The sequence below is a fragment of the Neomonachus schauinslandi genome, chromosome 8, assembly GCF_002201575.2.
Source record: "Neomonachus schauinslandi chromosome 8, ASM220157v2, whole genome shotgun sequence".
Taxonomy (NCBI): Eukaryota; Metazoa; Chordata; class Mammalia; order Carnivora; family Phocidae; genus Neomonachus; species Neomonachus schauinslandi.
Genome location: NC_058410.1, coordinates 37,487,694 through 37,502,686, shown reverse-complemented (window position 1 = coordinate 37,502,686; position 14,993 = coordinate 37,487,694). Strand labels below are relative to the sequence as shown.

Here is a 14,993-nt window from a genome sequence, read left to right as displayed (position 1 = left end):
CAACGAGACGCAGGGGGCGGAGCGACTTCCGTAAGCCCCAGCCGACTCCTCCGGTCGCATCCGTGCGCGTCCTCGCGCTCCCCCTCACGGCCGCTGGCTGTGTGAGCGATCACTGCGTCGCAGTCACAGCTTGGATCCGCGCGTGCGCCCAACTCCCACCCCTTCCCAGCGGCAGGCGAAGGGTGACGCCTCTAGGTAAAACTGAGCAGCTGCAGGAGGCGGACCAGGGCCAGCGGTGCAGGAGCGGTCAAGGTTTTTGGCCACCTTGAGGCGGGTACGATGGCGGAGGAGCCGAAGCGCGGTAGCGTGGAGTCCGAGCCTGGTTTTGAGGCAGTGGAGTCTACAGAATCTAAGGTGTCTTCATCGAAGACTACCGATGTTGTCGCACGGTCATCGAAGGCGGAGGACTATAGTAGCAAGTGCGTGTTCTGCCGGATCGCGGGGCAGCAGGAACCCGGCACAGAGCTCCTGTACTGCGAGGTGGGCTGCATGCGGACCCGGCGTGGGTTGGGGAGCCCAGGGACCGAGGCCTCGCGGTGGCAGACCGCGGTGGGGTCGTTTCAGGCCCCCGGGAGGGAGGCCTCGCAGGTGTGGACCGGGGGGGGGGGGGAGTGCGGGGAGGGAGGCTGGGTGTCCTGGTGTTAATGACGGACTTGCTTCTCTTGGTGTGGGGTCTGTCTCCAGCCGTCTTCTTGCTGTGCCGAGGGGGACAATGTAGCGATAAAGCCAGACACTTCGGCTTCTGTCTGAAAGTACGAGGTATTTGGCAGAAAATAGCATTTGATTCCTCTCCCCACCCCCGTATCCCCACCCCCTGCCTTTCTAGACACGATTTTAAATTCTACACACTCTAATACTGCTACTAAGGAGAAAACTGGTAGAAAGGAGATAATGGTAATTGGGAAAAGCTTCGTTAAACTGACTGAAGTTAGGCTGGGCGGGGTGGAGCCGAGGTCAAACTGTTTCTTAATAGTCTCAGGTTTCCACTGAAGGGTAAAGTTCGTATAGGTGTTGTCAGCCGGGATGTATGCACATTTTCAGGGCACTAAGATTTTGCTCAGGTACTTGAAAACAGATACGTGGTACACATTTTCTTCTACTGGTTCTACTTGCCTTTAAAGAAACAGGCTTTGGAGAGGATCAGCTCCAAAGATTCTGGGTGTTTGTTTGTTTAGTGATCGTTAATTCATTTGTTAAAAGTGAATTGGATCTGTTCTAAGCACCTGGTGTTGGAGATTCATTGGTGAATAAGATAAAGGATAGTCACTGTTCAGATCTTAAAATCTAAAGGGTGGACTGAATACAGAGGAGGCAGCGGGTTACAGTGCCCTGTGCTCGGTGAGGTGGTTCTACCACCTGCAGTATTTTGTTCAGCTGTGTGATTTTTTTTTACCCCTCCAGCAGCAGCCAGAGTCTAGTTTTAGACAAGGTGGTGAACAGTTGGGTCATCCCACGGTTGGGGTCTGGCCCTGTGGGTGTTTTGGAGGTGCAGTGGAACAAAGATAAGAACTTATGGCTAGAGAGAGGAGTGAAGTGATAGACCTTGACATCTATGCTGAATAGGGGAAGGAGTGAAGACAGGAAGCAGCTACCGGGAGAGGGGCAGTACATCACTTGTCTGTAGAGTAGGCCTCTGCTTAACTGATCCATAGAGTCAGGATTTCACCACATATAAAATTAGGCTAGCAAGAAGTAAAGTGAATTTTTTAGCTTCACAGAATTCGATATTTCTTAGATGTCTAGAAACTGCTTTTAAATTTTGCATACTCCAGTACCAATGTTGAGGAAAACTAGTAAATAATAGGTACTAGTAGTGTAAAAAGTTTTGTCTAAAAATAGTCACGGAGGGGGGCACCTCGGTGGCTCAGTCGGTTAAGTATCTGCTTTCAGCTCAGGTCATGATCCCAGGGTTCTGGGGTCGAGTCCCTCATTGGGCTCGTTGCTCAGCTGGGAGTCTCCTTCTCCCTCTGCCCTTACCCCCTGCTTGTGATCTTTCTTTGTCTCTCTCTCTCTCTCAAATAAATAAAATCTTAGGGAAAAAAAATAATTAAATAGTCACCCCTGAGAGGGGGTGGGATGTTCCAAACTTCTATCCCAGTTTTTTCCAGGCCAAAGGTCAAAGATTTTTTCTCTTTGAAGAACATTCTCAGAGTGAACTATGTGAAAAGCCTGGAACATTTTTATAGAGGAAATTAGACACATTCAATATTTTTAACTAATTTATATCCTACATAGGTGGCGCAGGATGAATATATACAGTAGTCCATATAATGCAGAACATAAGCAAGATGCACATGCTTGTACAACAGTGCCTCAAAAAGTTGCAGATCTTTTTTTTTTTTTTAAAGATTTTGTTTATTTATTTAACAGAGAGAGACACAGCAAGAGAGGGAGTGGGAGAGGGAGAAGCAGGCTTCCCACAGAGTAGGGAGCCCGATGGGGGCTCGATCCCAGGACCCTGGGATCATGACCTGAGCTGAAGGCAGACGCTTAATGACTGAGCCACCCAGGCACCCCAAGTTGCAGATCTTTTTAAAATTGAATCTAAGATGATTTCATATATAAGAACTCACCAATTAAAGGTTAAAGATTTATCTTTTTAAAAAGAGAAACTAATCTTTAATTTGTGTATTTTGCATTATATATATAGTTTATTCTTATAGTCATTCATATATGTTTATTGTAAATATTTAGAAACTATTGGGTTTATATAAAGTAGGGTAGACTTATAATTAAGTCCAGAGGAGAAAGTTTGATTTGGAATAATTGGAGTTATCAGCATCATGTGGGTTTAGTCTGGGAAATCTAGAGAAGATTCCTCACTCCATAAGCATCCATATAGTATTTTTGTTGTATACTGCAGAGTTGAAACTAAGCAAATACTAGCCATGCGTTCTCAGAGGGGGATAAAAGTTGCTTTGGGGGTGACAGTATCTTACTTTTTTTGTGTGAGGCAAAGGTAAACATAGTGGACATAAACAGATAAAGAGTATGTCTGCGATATTAAAATATCATGAGAGTGGAATCAGGAAAAAAGTCTTAAGAATGTCCTCAGAGGGGTGACAGTGAAAACATGGTTGAGAAATACCAGGCTAGGTGTTTATTTTCACCTTGCTTGAGGCCACACTGAGGAAATACTAGTTTAACTTTAATGTCCTCCCTCTTCTTAACCAAATTTGCCCTACACTTCAGATGGTGTGGTACTGAAATGTTCTTTCAAATATTACTTATTTTTATTTGCTTTAGCTATCAGTCAGGGGTTAGTTGCAGAAAGAAAAACTCACTATTTAAAGCAGAAATTGATCTAATGTAGGGAATTATTTGCTAAAAAAGTTGCAAGGGCTGAAGGAAAAGCCTTCAAGAATGACTTCCCGGGGGGGGTCCCTGGGTGGCTCAGTCGTTAAGTGTCTGCCTTCGGCTCAGGTCATGATCCCGGGGTCCTGGGATCGAGTCCTGCACCGGGCTTCCTGCTCAGCGGGGAGTTGGTTTCTCTTTCTCCCTCTGTCTCCATCTCCCTCTGCCTGCCGCTCCGCCTGCTTGTGCTTACTCTCTGTCAAATAAATAAATAAAAATCTTAAAAAAAAAATGACATCCAGAACATCACTTGCACACTGAGGACCTGTTTCCTCTGCCACAGCCAGGAAGGTAGGAGTCAGGTGACTGCCACTAGAACTTAGACTTCAGGAAGATGTCTCTGTAGCTGTGACTCAGAGGTGACAAAGCAGTGTGATCGCCACTGTTGAGCAGTGTTTCCAATGGGAGTACTTTTGGCGTTTGGGGTTGGATTCTGCTTTGTTGTGCAGAGCTGTTCCACCTGTTGTAGGATGTTTCCCATTTCTGACCTCTGGGTGCTAAATGCGCATAGCACCTACATATTTCTACTCGCCTTTGACCAATAACACAGCTTCAGGGCTACACTATACTGCTGGGTCTGCGCAGGTAGGCCATGGTGCCAAAAAAATGAATGTCTCATGTCTGTCTCTTGACTCGCATGATGCTATTGACTAGACAATGGAATGGGGGTAGGGAAGAAAGGAAAGAGAATCTCGGTAGTCTTAGAGCTGACCATGTTTGCCTGCTGGAACTAGCGGAAGCTGCAGAAAGATGGCTTTTTCTCAGGTTAGCTTATCAAAGCGCCTAAGTCTGAAATACATTAGTTGGCAAGATCTGAATTCCATCTGGGGTTTTGGCTTTTTAAATTTCTGTGGTACTAAAGACACAGAAGTATTTGGAATGGAGGTTGAGTACCCACCTACCCTGTTCACCACAATTTATTTGTCGTATTTAATGGATGCTAAGCCCAGATGCTTGGATTCAGTGGTGATAATGAAGTTAAGATGGACTAGCTGTTTGTCAAATACATGCATTCTCAAAAGGGGTAAAAATTGATGCTCTTGCCTGGGACAGGGGCAGGGGCAAAAAAAGTTTATATATATAAAATACACGTATAGTACTTAGGATATAAACACATGTACAATTTGGCTGTGGTATTAAAATATCAGGGGAGGGGGGCAATTAGGGAAAAAAAATCTAAAAAGTTGCCTTAGTGGGGATGGTAATGAAAAAGGGCTGAGAAACACTGTTAAAATCAAACAGTGGCCATAATTCCAACTTTAAGAAGGTGTTTTGCAAGGACAGACTGAAAGATCTTGGAAAGTCTATCTCTGTTACTGGAAAAGTATGTAAAAACTATAATGACACCATTTTTTTTTTTAAGGAGTAGAGGAGGGAGCATTGGTAGCTTTATCTTTCTATTTAAGCATCTTTTATTTATTAAACAATCTTTCAAATTTATGTGTTATTCACTTGTAGTTCAAGGATAAATATGGCATGTCCCACACTTGAGAAGCTTGCTTGTGATCTGTGTTGAAAGCGTAAATGAGGGCGCCTGGGTGGCTCAGTTGGTTAAGCGACTGCCTTCGGCTCAGGTCAAGATCCTGGAGTCCTGGGATCGAGTCCCGCATCGGGCTCCCTGCTCAGCGGGGTGTCTTCTTCTCTCTCTGACCCTCTTCCCTCTCGTGCTCTCTGTCTCTCATTCTCTCTCTCAAATAAATAAATAAAATCTTTAAAAAAAAAAAAAGAAAGCGTAAATGAAAAGTTCTCATTTAGTGGTTGTCATTAGGGATGGATAGTCAAAATTCTGTGTTTAAAAGTCACTTGAAATATCTTTTCTTTGGGGGTGCCTGAGTGGCTCAGTTGGTTAAGTGTCTGCCTTCAGCTCAGGTCATGGTTCCTGGGTCCTGAGATCCTCCCTACTTGGGCTTCCTGCTCAGCGGGGAATCTACTGCTCCCTGTCCCTCTGCCCTACCCTCCCACTCGTGTGCTCTCTCTTGTGCGCTCTAGTTCTCTCTGTCTCTCTCAAATAAATAAAATCTTTTTTTTTTAAAAGAAATTTCTTTGTATGGTTATGTTATCAAGGTGACATATTAGGTTAGGTTTGTTTCTGTTTGTTTTCAATTTTTAGGGATTGTTTTTAAGTCCAAAAGGGTGTTAAATATTCATGTTTTTTTAAAGTCAAAATTATAAAGCTAAGTACATTCGAAAAAGTCTAGCTTCCGTTCCCTTATCATCTTTACCCTGTTCCTCTTCCCTCCCAAGAAACTAAAAAATATATATTTGGTTTAGACTTCATTGTGAGAATATGTATGTATATGTTTGTATTTGTACTCCCCTTTCTTACACAAAAGATGGCCTTACCACTCTCCTGCTCCTTGTTTTATTTTTTTAACTTCGAAGTGTATTTCAGAAATGATTTTATAAGTATATAAAGATCTTTTTCATTCCTTTTTGTAGCTACATATTACTTCATTGTATGGATTTGCTATAATTTATTCAACCGGTCTCCTAGTTGAATTATGGACTCTTGGGTTGTTTTTTTTTTTTTTTTTGCTATTACAAATCATGCTGCAAAGGATAGCTTTGTGCATGCATCATTTCATATTTTTTGTCATTGTATCTTCGGAATAGGAGGAAGTCTGTCTTAAAATGAAGAGTCTAAATAATGGCTAGTTCACTAGTAGCAATAGGAGAGAGAGTAACATCAGAGGGCCAATTTCAATATTTTAGAAAGCTTACTGGAAATCTAATTCAATCATTGCATTGGCTAACTAAAATGCATAGGTTTTCCTTCACCTGTTTTGCCCCCCCTCCCCAACGTTCCTTCTAGCAGCTACCAGTTTGTTCTTAGTATAATACCCTCTAGGTCCATCCATGTTGTCACAAATGGCAAGAGCTCATCATTTTTTATGACTGAGTAATATTTCCTTATACATGTACATCATATCTCCTTTATTCATTCATCTATTGATGGATTCTCAGGTTGCTTTCATGTCTTGGCTATTGTAAATAATGCTGTACTAAACATAGGGGTGCATACGTCTTTTGGAATTAGTGTTTTCATTTTCTTTGGGTAAATAAATACACAGTCGTGGAACTGGGGGATTATATGGTATTTCTGTTTTTAATTTTTGAGGAACCTCCATACTGTTTTCCATAGTGGCTGCACCAGTTTGCATTCCCACCAACAGTGCAAGAGGGTTCCCTTTTCTCCACATTCATGCCAACACGTATTTCCTATGTTTTTAATACTAGCCATTGGACTGGTGTGAAGTTTCATATCATTGTGGTTTTGATTTGCATTTCTCTGATGATGAGTGGTGTTGAGCATCTTTTCATGTGTCTTTTAGTCATTGAAAAAATTTTTATATAAGATATTGAATAAGGATATTTAGGGAATATTGATTTTCCTTTTGGAAAAGCTTAAAACTCAAATGTCAGTAGATTGAGAGACTCCCTTTTTCATTTCCTTTCTTTTTTCCTTACCTAAGTATGTGGAGTATGTAAATCAGGAAACTAGTATAATGGATTGGACACTTAGTGCAATATACTGGAGTTTGTCTTAGCATTTCAAAGACTTTTTAATGGTGTAAACAGGACAAAAAAGTATTTGTGTATAACTGCTGTAAAAAATGTTTAAAAAGGTAACCTCTGGATATGTAGATGCTAGGTGATTTTCCTATTATAGTTGTATAACATGCGACTTTGGAAAAAAATTAAATGTAAAAAAGAATTTATCAATCTTGTTATGTTTCTGTAGTCAGACCTTTAAAATACATATTAAGAGTGAAAAACCCTTATATAGGTAGAGATGGAGAAATATATAAAGAAATAAAAAAAAAAAACCCTGGGATTGTTGGTAATGACGTTTTTTGTTTTGTTTTTTAAAGATTTATTTGTTTATTTGCGAGAGAGAGAGAGTGAGCACAAGTGGGAGGGGCAGAGGGAGAAGGAGAGAGGATCTCAAGCAGACTCCCCACTGAGCATGAAACTGGACATGGGGCTCTGTCTCACAACCCTGAGATCATGATCTGAGCCAAAACCAAGAGTGGGACACTTAATCCACTGTACCACCCAGGCACCCCTTTGGTAATAAAGTTTTATTGAACTTCATTGAGAATTGTTTTCCTGAAACTAGCTTTATATAAGTCTTCATTTTCTGGAACAAATGAGCATCTCATGAAGGATGCTAAAGCTTGTCTTTATGAACTTAATGCATAATCACAAAATTGCCCAGCTGGGGTTAGTTGTAACATAAGTACCATTTGCCTATCAGACTGAGATTTACGGTGTTTAAGACAGGTCAGAACAGCATTAGGAAATTCTTTTTAAAAGATTCACTAACAAATGATATGTTTTTTTCCTTCAGAATGAAGACCTAGTTTGCTTCAAAGATATCAGACCAGCAGCACCTCATCATTATCTTGTGGTGCCAAAGAAGCATCTTGGAAACTGTAGAGAGCTAAAGAAAGATCACATAGAACTGGGTAAGATGATAGCAGTATTCCTCATGGTTATGTCATCCTGAATTGGCATCAGTGATAGCAGTGACAATTAAAAAGAAAAAGTCTAGCCAGGTGTTAATGAAAGAGGAGCATTTGTGAAACTTCTGTAATGAAAAATTTCAAATATATACAAAAATAAAGAAAATAGTGTAATCTCCATGTGTTCATCACCCAAGCTCCACATTTATTAACTTGTGGCCAATCTTTTTCATCTGTTAACATTCTCCCACAGTGGATTTAAAGCAAATTCCAGACATCATGGTATTTAATCTTTAAAATCTCTAAAAGATAATGCCTCTTTATGTTTTTTTAAATGATGGCTTTCCTTGACTCTGAAAATGGAAGGTGCTATATAAAATGAGACCATATTGGTACCTGCCCTGTAAGTTTCTTGTGTAGATGAACAAACACCAAAGTTTGGTGATGGGATTTTAGCAATGACCTTTTGGCTTCTGAATCTTGTCTCTTACAGGATTATCCTGTATTTTCCTACTCGTGATTTCTGTGACTCACCAGTTATCATTTCCTAAGACATTTCTAAGTTCACTTCATATCTGCTTTCATAGCCTTTGTCTCCAGGGTCTGGGATTAGTTTGGTTAATAATTTAAGTAGCTGACAAGATAGATAGATTGGGCCAGATTTTTTGGAGGTGAATAAGAAATATCTTCGATGGAAAACTTTGCAGTGTAGTTCGTTAGTATTTAGACTATTGAATTACCAGTTTTTAAACTGTTTCTTTTCAATATTGCAAAATTCCTTAGTCATCTGAACTTCTGTGAGTACATTTCATATTTATTCCAGCAGATAAAGGTCAATATTTTTGCAACATTTAGCATCAAACAGCAGCCACCATGCCTTAAGTATTTCCTTTTTATAATGCTTTTTTAAGGAGGGAGAAATATGTTCATGCTTGGTTTTCTTTTTCTAGCATTCTGTTTTATTGGAAGTTTTTATAACTGTTGCAAATAAAATGTTAACCAATTTTGAAGCAGCATGGTAGGTATTTGTGATTTTGTTTATGTCTTAATATTTCTGTAATAAAAGTTTAAATGCTCTTGCAGTTAATATTTATATACAATCTATGAAGTTGGGAAAATAATAAGAATGTGGAAGAGCTAAATAACACTATCAAGCATGGTGATTATAATTGATATTTTTAGAACTCCCCCTAACAATAAAGTACACATTTTGTTAAGAGCACATGTTCACCAAGATAGACCATATTCTGTAAGTCTAAATACATTTCAGCTTATTGAAATCTTATAACCCATGTTCTCTGATGACAGTGGAATTAAAGTAGAAAAATAATAAAATCTAGAATTGCACTAAATATTTTTAAATTAACACACTTTTAAATAATTTCCAAATAAATAAGCCAAAGACAACAATAAAGAATTGATAGCAAAAATACAACATATCAAGATTTGTGGAATGTAGCCAAAGCAATACCTATAGGGAAATTTATAGCTGTATATGTTTATGTTAGAAGAGGATGTTTAAAACCAATGAACTAAATTTCTATTTTAGGATGCTAGAAAGAGGCAAGTGAATCAGACCAAAGTAAGTATAAGGAAAGAAATAATAGAATAGATAACAGTGAGATAGAAAGGAGACAATAGGTTTTGCTCCATGTATTTTGAATCTGATTTTAAGTGAATACATAATTATGATTGTCATACCTTCTCAATGAATTGATCCTTTTTTATCATTGTAAAATGTCCCTCTTTATCTCTGGAAATACTTCTTGAGCCTATTTTGTATGACATGAATTTAACTACTTTTTCTTGTTACTTACTGTCTACATTGGGTATCTTTTTCTATACTTTCAACCAAATTGAATATTAATATTTAAAGACTTGAAGATAGCAATATAGCTGCGTCTTGCGTATTTATTATTATTTTTTAAATGTAGTGTGAAAATCTCTGATTTTTAATTGGAGTGTTTAGTTCGTAAATCTTTAATATAACTATTGATGCAGTTCGATTTAGGTGTACTATCTTGCCATTTGTTTTCTGCTTGTCCCATTTTTTGTTGTTATTGCTCTCTTTCCTGCCTTGTGGTTGTTCAAATATATTTATTGTTATTCTATTTTAATTTATTTCTTGCCTTTTTATGTATTCCTCTTCACATTTTTTTAAAAAAACGGTTGCTCTAGAGAGACTAAAATACTCACTGTGTAATTATCATAGCCTAATTAGAATTAACATATCAATTCATGAAAAATGTGATAAACTTTGTAACACTTTGTGTTATTGTTGTCATATATATTACATCTACATTGTAATATCTTGGTACTGTTAAAATTATTGCTTTAAGCAGTCATATGTCTTTTAAAGAAATTAAGAGAAAACATTTTCTTCCATGTCTGGGATCTTGGGAGTATTTTAAAAGAAAACAAGATACAGTCTTGCTTGAAGTAACTTGAGTTTTTTTTTAGACAATATGGTACCGACTTTGTCATGGAAGTCTGTCGTCCTCCTGGCTCAAGCCTGACTTCGAGAAGTAAACATTCACAACAATTTTATGAGCCTCTTTTGTAACAACCATCTTCTGTAGATTCTCTCATTTTTCCCCCTTCCAAATACTTGGTTACACCATTCAGAAACAAAAGAGGTCTAAATTTTGGCATTGTGCTTTGGAGATTGCAGGTTACCAAATTTTTTCTCATGGGGACATGTATTCCTATCTGAAGGCCATAAAGCACCAAGACAATAAAGACACTAAGGCAGATAGAGTTCAGAAGCCAAAACAATTATATGAACATCTAGCTAGTCAGAGGTAGGCTGACATGAAAGGCTATCATATCTTTAATTTGGGTTGAAAGACAAATTCAGTTTTCCTGCATGTCTTCTTAGTTCGGACATGTTTTTGTTTCTTACTTGGTCTCCTTATGATTAGAATTAGACCTCAGTAGGATCAGATGTCCTAAGTAGTCACTTAATAGTACTCCTCAACAGCTGTTCAAAGTCAGCCTATACACTGTACTTTGATAAGTTGATACTTCATTTCAGTTTTGATGAGCAAACTTCTCAGTAACTTAGAACTATTAAACAGGTCTTTAAATGTTTACCCATTGAATACGACTTTTGATTTGGATCCTGAAAGTTAAAACTAATTACAATTTAGTAATGTCTCCTACAGTATAATGTAGTTTCTTTCCTGTTTTATAGTTGAGAGCATGGTAACTGTTGGAAAAACCATTCTTGAAAGGAATAATTTCACTGACTTCAAAAATGCGAGGTATGTATACTTCCAGATAGACACTAATATGTGTAGTTAGTTTTTCTGAAATGTCGTTCCTTCCTGGGAAATGAAAGCAGAGGTAGCTTAAATACAGTTTTCCTGAAAGTGCGCATACATTGTTCATTGGTAGTATAAATTTAATAAATAAAACTTCTTCCTCTCATGTCTCAGCATCTAACAATCACCACTTGGAGTTTGGGCAGACAAGTCTGTTTAAGCAGCGGGTAGGTAAAATAGTTACAAGTCCACCTTTCTTTGTTCAATATGTCCATTTCTATAAAAATTGTGTGTAGGGGCGCCTGGATGGCTCAGTCGTTAAGCGTCTGCCTTCGGCTCAGGTCATGATCCCAGGGTCCTGGGATCGAGCCCCGCATCAGGCTCCCTGCTCCGCGGGAAGCCTGCTTCTCCCTCTCCCACTCCCCCTGCTTGTGTTCCCTCTCTCGCGTTCTCTCTCTCTGTCGAATAAATAAAATAAAATCTTTAAAAAAAAATTGTGTGTAAATTAAATTTCTTTAGAAACTATTTGATTTTATGTGATTTAAAAATAATAGTATTATCCTTCTATCCTTCTTGAATTCGTTGCCTACTGAACTGATCTCTGGCATTTGCCAACGTTTGAGCAAAAAAGCATATAATGTTCAATGTGGCAACTCTTTTACTTAATCTAAATAGTGTTTTTTCCTTTTTAAAAGACTTCTGACTTTGCCCTGTGCGACCAAGGCTTGCCGAGACAGGTAGATCAGAGATTACTTCTAACATCTGAACTGGAATTCATAGAGACCTGAGCTCTAACGCTGTCCATGCTACTTGCTGAGTACTGGGCTCATACTGGCTATGATACTTGAGGCATTTAACCTCTCCGAGATAATACCTGCTCTGCCTACTTACCAGTTCAAATAAGATTGTGTGTGTGAAAATCCTCTGAAAACTGTGAAGCGCTATTCAAGGGTGATAGTGATAAGGAACAGATGGTATTTGAGACCCTTTGGCCAAAAGCAGTACATTCCCTTCCCAGTCAGAGGAGTGCTTATTAGAAGAATGGACGTTGGACCAAGAGTCTCAATCCTCGCTCTGTCACTGCCTGACTTTGTGACCTTGGAAAGTCTCCTACTTTTTGGATCTTGGCTTCCCCATCTTTGAAATGAAAGGGTTGAATGAACCCTTGAGTTGCTTCTAACTTTTAGAAGTTAGAAGTGTTACTTTGTAACACTTTGTGTTATTGTTACACATGTAATACAGAATCTGTATTACATAACTCCTGTTTCACAGAAGGAAAACTCAGTCTCTTTTTTCTAGGCAGTGGTGGAAGCTTTTCAATATGTGTCGTGTTTCTGACTCTCCATTGTCAGTCCTGTGTTGCTGCAATAGACCACTTCTCCTACACCCCCTTACACTTCCTCTCACTGTAGTCTTTTTTTTTTTTTTTTTAATTGAGACTCACTTCTAGTTTGAGGAGGCAAATATTTCTAGGCTTTAGGCTTGGATTATTGTTACAAGTGTGCCTTGCTCCACTCAGAATTTCTAAGTGGACTTACAAAACTGTAAACTGATTTTTAAGAGAGAGAATCATATTTAAAAAATTTCTTAGTAGAAATTTGTTAGTAGTCAAAGGAATTCTCTTATAAATGTTTTATAAAGCAGATAATTATGATTATTATCTAACGTATTTTCATTATTAAGCAAGAAATTCGAGTGATGATAAAGTTTTTTTTAATAATGATATAAATAATCTCACTATGGAAAGATGGGTTGGTAAGGAAATGACTACTTTATTAAAGGAGAAGGCACACCATCTACTGGCTATGTCTTGGAATAAAGGAACCCTTCTACTTGAGTGTCATGTAATTTTTTTTTAAAGAAAAGGGTGGAATTTATGCCAAACATAGTACACAACCAACAACTTTATGCCTCAGTTGTACAGTCTAAAAGTTAAAGGTCCCAGGAGTGCCCTGTAATTTTTTTTAAAGGATTCATTGCAGAGCCATATCTTAGGAGAATTAAAGGTTAAAATTGATAAGGACTGAGGTGATAAAACATAATGCCAACTCAGAATTGATAAAGGTTTTACTGAGACATTATACGCTCTTAAGCCCTTCCTTGATGAAGAGTTTGTTACTGTGAACTTCAGCACGAAAAGAGGAGAAAGTGTGTGAATACTGAGAAGTGTATAAAGAAAGCGGTAAAAGTGATGTTTGAGTGGCAGTCTGTCTACCCTAGGTAACCTGTTTTGGATATCTTTAATGGTTATGTGTTTTAACATGAAAAAATAGCTTTAAACTCTTGTAGAACTGACTTGCCAACTATCTGTAACCTTTCTGTTTTAGAATGGGTTTCCACATGCCACCATTCTGTTCCATCTCCCACTTGCACCTTCATGTGCTGGCGCCTGTCGATCAACTTGGCTTCTTATCAAAATTGGTCTATAGAGTGAATTCCTATTGGTTTATCACAGTAAGTGTTATTATTATAGTAGCAGCATACAAAAGTATTTAAAATATTTGTCCTTTTGTTATAGTTCTTTTCTTGGCAACAGTAGGCACTTAACAGCTCTCATAGGCTTGATCCTCTCTTTTAATGTACTGCTCACACATATCCAAAGTAATATTTTTAGTTTAAGGGATTTTCCAGGGTATCAGATCTGTAGGAAGAGAAGTTATGGCTATGTCTTTCCATTGTAAGCAGAGGATATGATATAGAAGAACCATGGAATTAGCAGTTCAGAACCCAGAGTCCGATCTACATTGAAATTGTGGCTCAGTTACTTGAGGTCCCATGTGCAAGTTACTTAAATGTTTTAAGGACCAAATTCTTTATCTATTACCTGCCTATAAGGAATACTGCCCACCTGTAGGGTTGATAAGAGGATTGATAACATAATTTACATATAAAGCACTTAAAACTGTACCTTGCAAATAGTAAGTACTAGTAAATATTACCTCCTGCCTCTGTTATCATTCCCAACATTATTGTAGAAATTGAATTTCTGTAATTTTCTAGTTTAGAAAAGGGCTGCCTTGGTAACATTAACTGTCAGATCTGAGGTTGAAGCCATTGAGCCTAAGAAATTACAGAATTCTGCTTTGCTAGGGCAAAAGTAGGATAGAATTCAAGCTGATTACAGGCCTGTTGCCTGACAGTCAAGCCTTGGTTATTAAGTGACTGTCCTTCCAGGGCCACTTGCCTAGTAATTTACCAGTCCCTATGTGTCCATGAGGGTAAGGAGACTTATAGTTGCTATTTTTAAATAATCACTGAATTACAAATTAAATAATTGCTGTTAATGCATATCATTATTATAGTCATGGTACCCAAGAAATTAAAAAGCATGATTTCTAGAAACTTCATATTTCAAACTTAGTATCCCTCTCTTCAACTTGTCCAGATGATTTTATTTAATTTAAAAATAATTTAAGATATTTATGTGTGTGTGTTCTAAATAAAAATTAGTAGAGTATTCGATAGGGCAGTTGGTGTGGTCTCTTTAAAAAATCAATGTGATTAAAAAAGGGATTTCCTTTGTATTTCTAATTTTCTTATTTGTATTCTAATAAGAATTAGAATTTGTATTTCTAATTTTTTTGTATTTCTTATTTGTATTTCTAATTTTCTACATGCTCCATGCTTTTATAATAAAGTAAGGAAAAATACATTTTTTTGTAATATTTTTAACTGTATTTCCTTACATGACTTTTTAGTTAGAAAAAAAAAATGAATGAACAAAGTTATAAGATCTGTTAATGGTTCATTCTGTGAATCTGAATTCTCCTTAGATCTGTCAGCATATATTATGAGACTTTGAAAAAAATCAAGATAAAGATACTAAGATTTAGGGTGCCTGGGTGGCTCAGTTGGTTAGGCGACTGCCTTCGGCTCAGGTCATGATCCTGGAGTCCCTGGATCGAGTCCC

At 38.0% G+C, this 14,993-nt stretch overlaps 1 protein-coding gene across 1 annotated transcript in view; it reads left to right on the top strand.

The window, feature by feature from the left end:
• The first annotated feature begins 236 nt into the window (after positions 1-236).
• The window catches only part of HINT3 (histidine triad nucleotide binding protein 3), an 18,216-nt gene continuing 3,459 nt past the window's right edge, over positions 237-14,993 (top strand). Inside the window, exons 1-4 of the mRNA XM_021693351.1 lie at positions 237-480; positions 7,706-7,823; positions 11,014-11,083; positions 13,411-13,537. Coding sequence (XP_021549026.1) covers positions 280-480; positions 7,706-7,823; positions 11,014-11,083; positions 13,411-13,537 — 516 coding nt within the window. The 5' untranslated portion in view covers positions 237-279. The remainder of the gene's footprint in view (positions 481-7,705; positions 7,824-11,013; positions 11,084-13,410; positions 13,538-14,993) is intronic.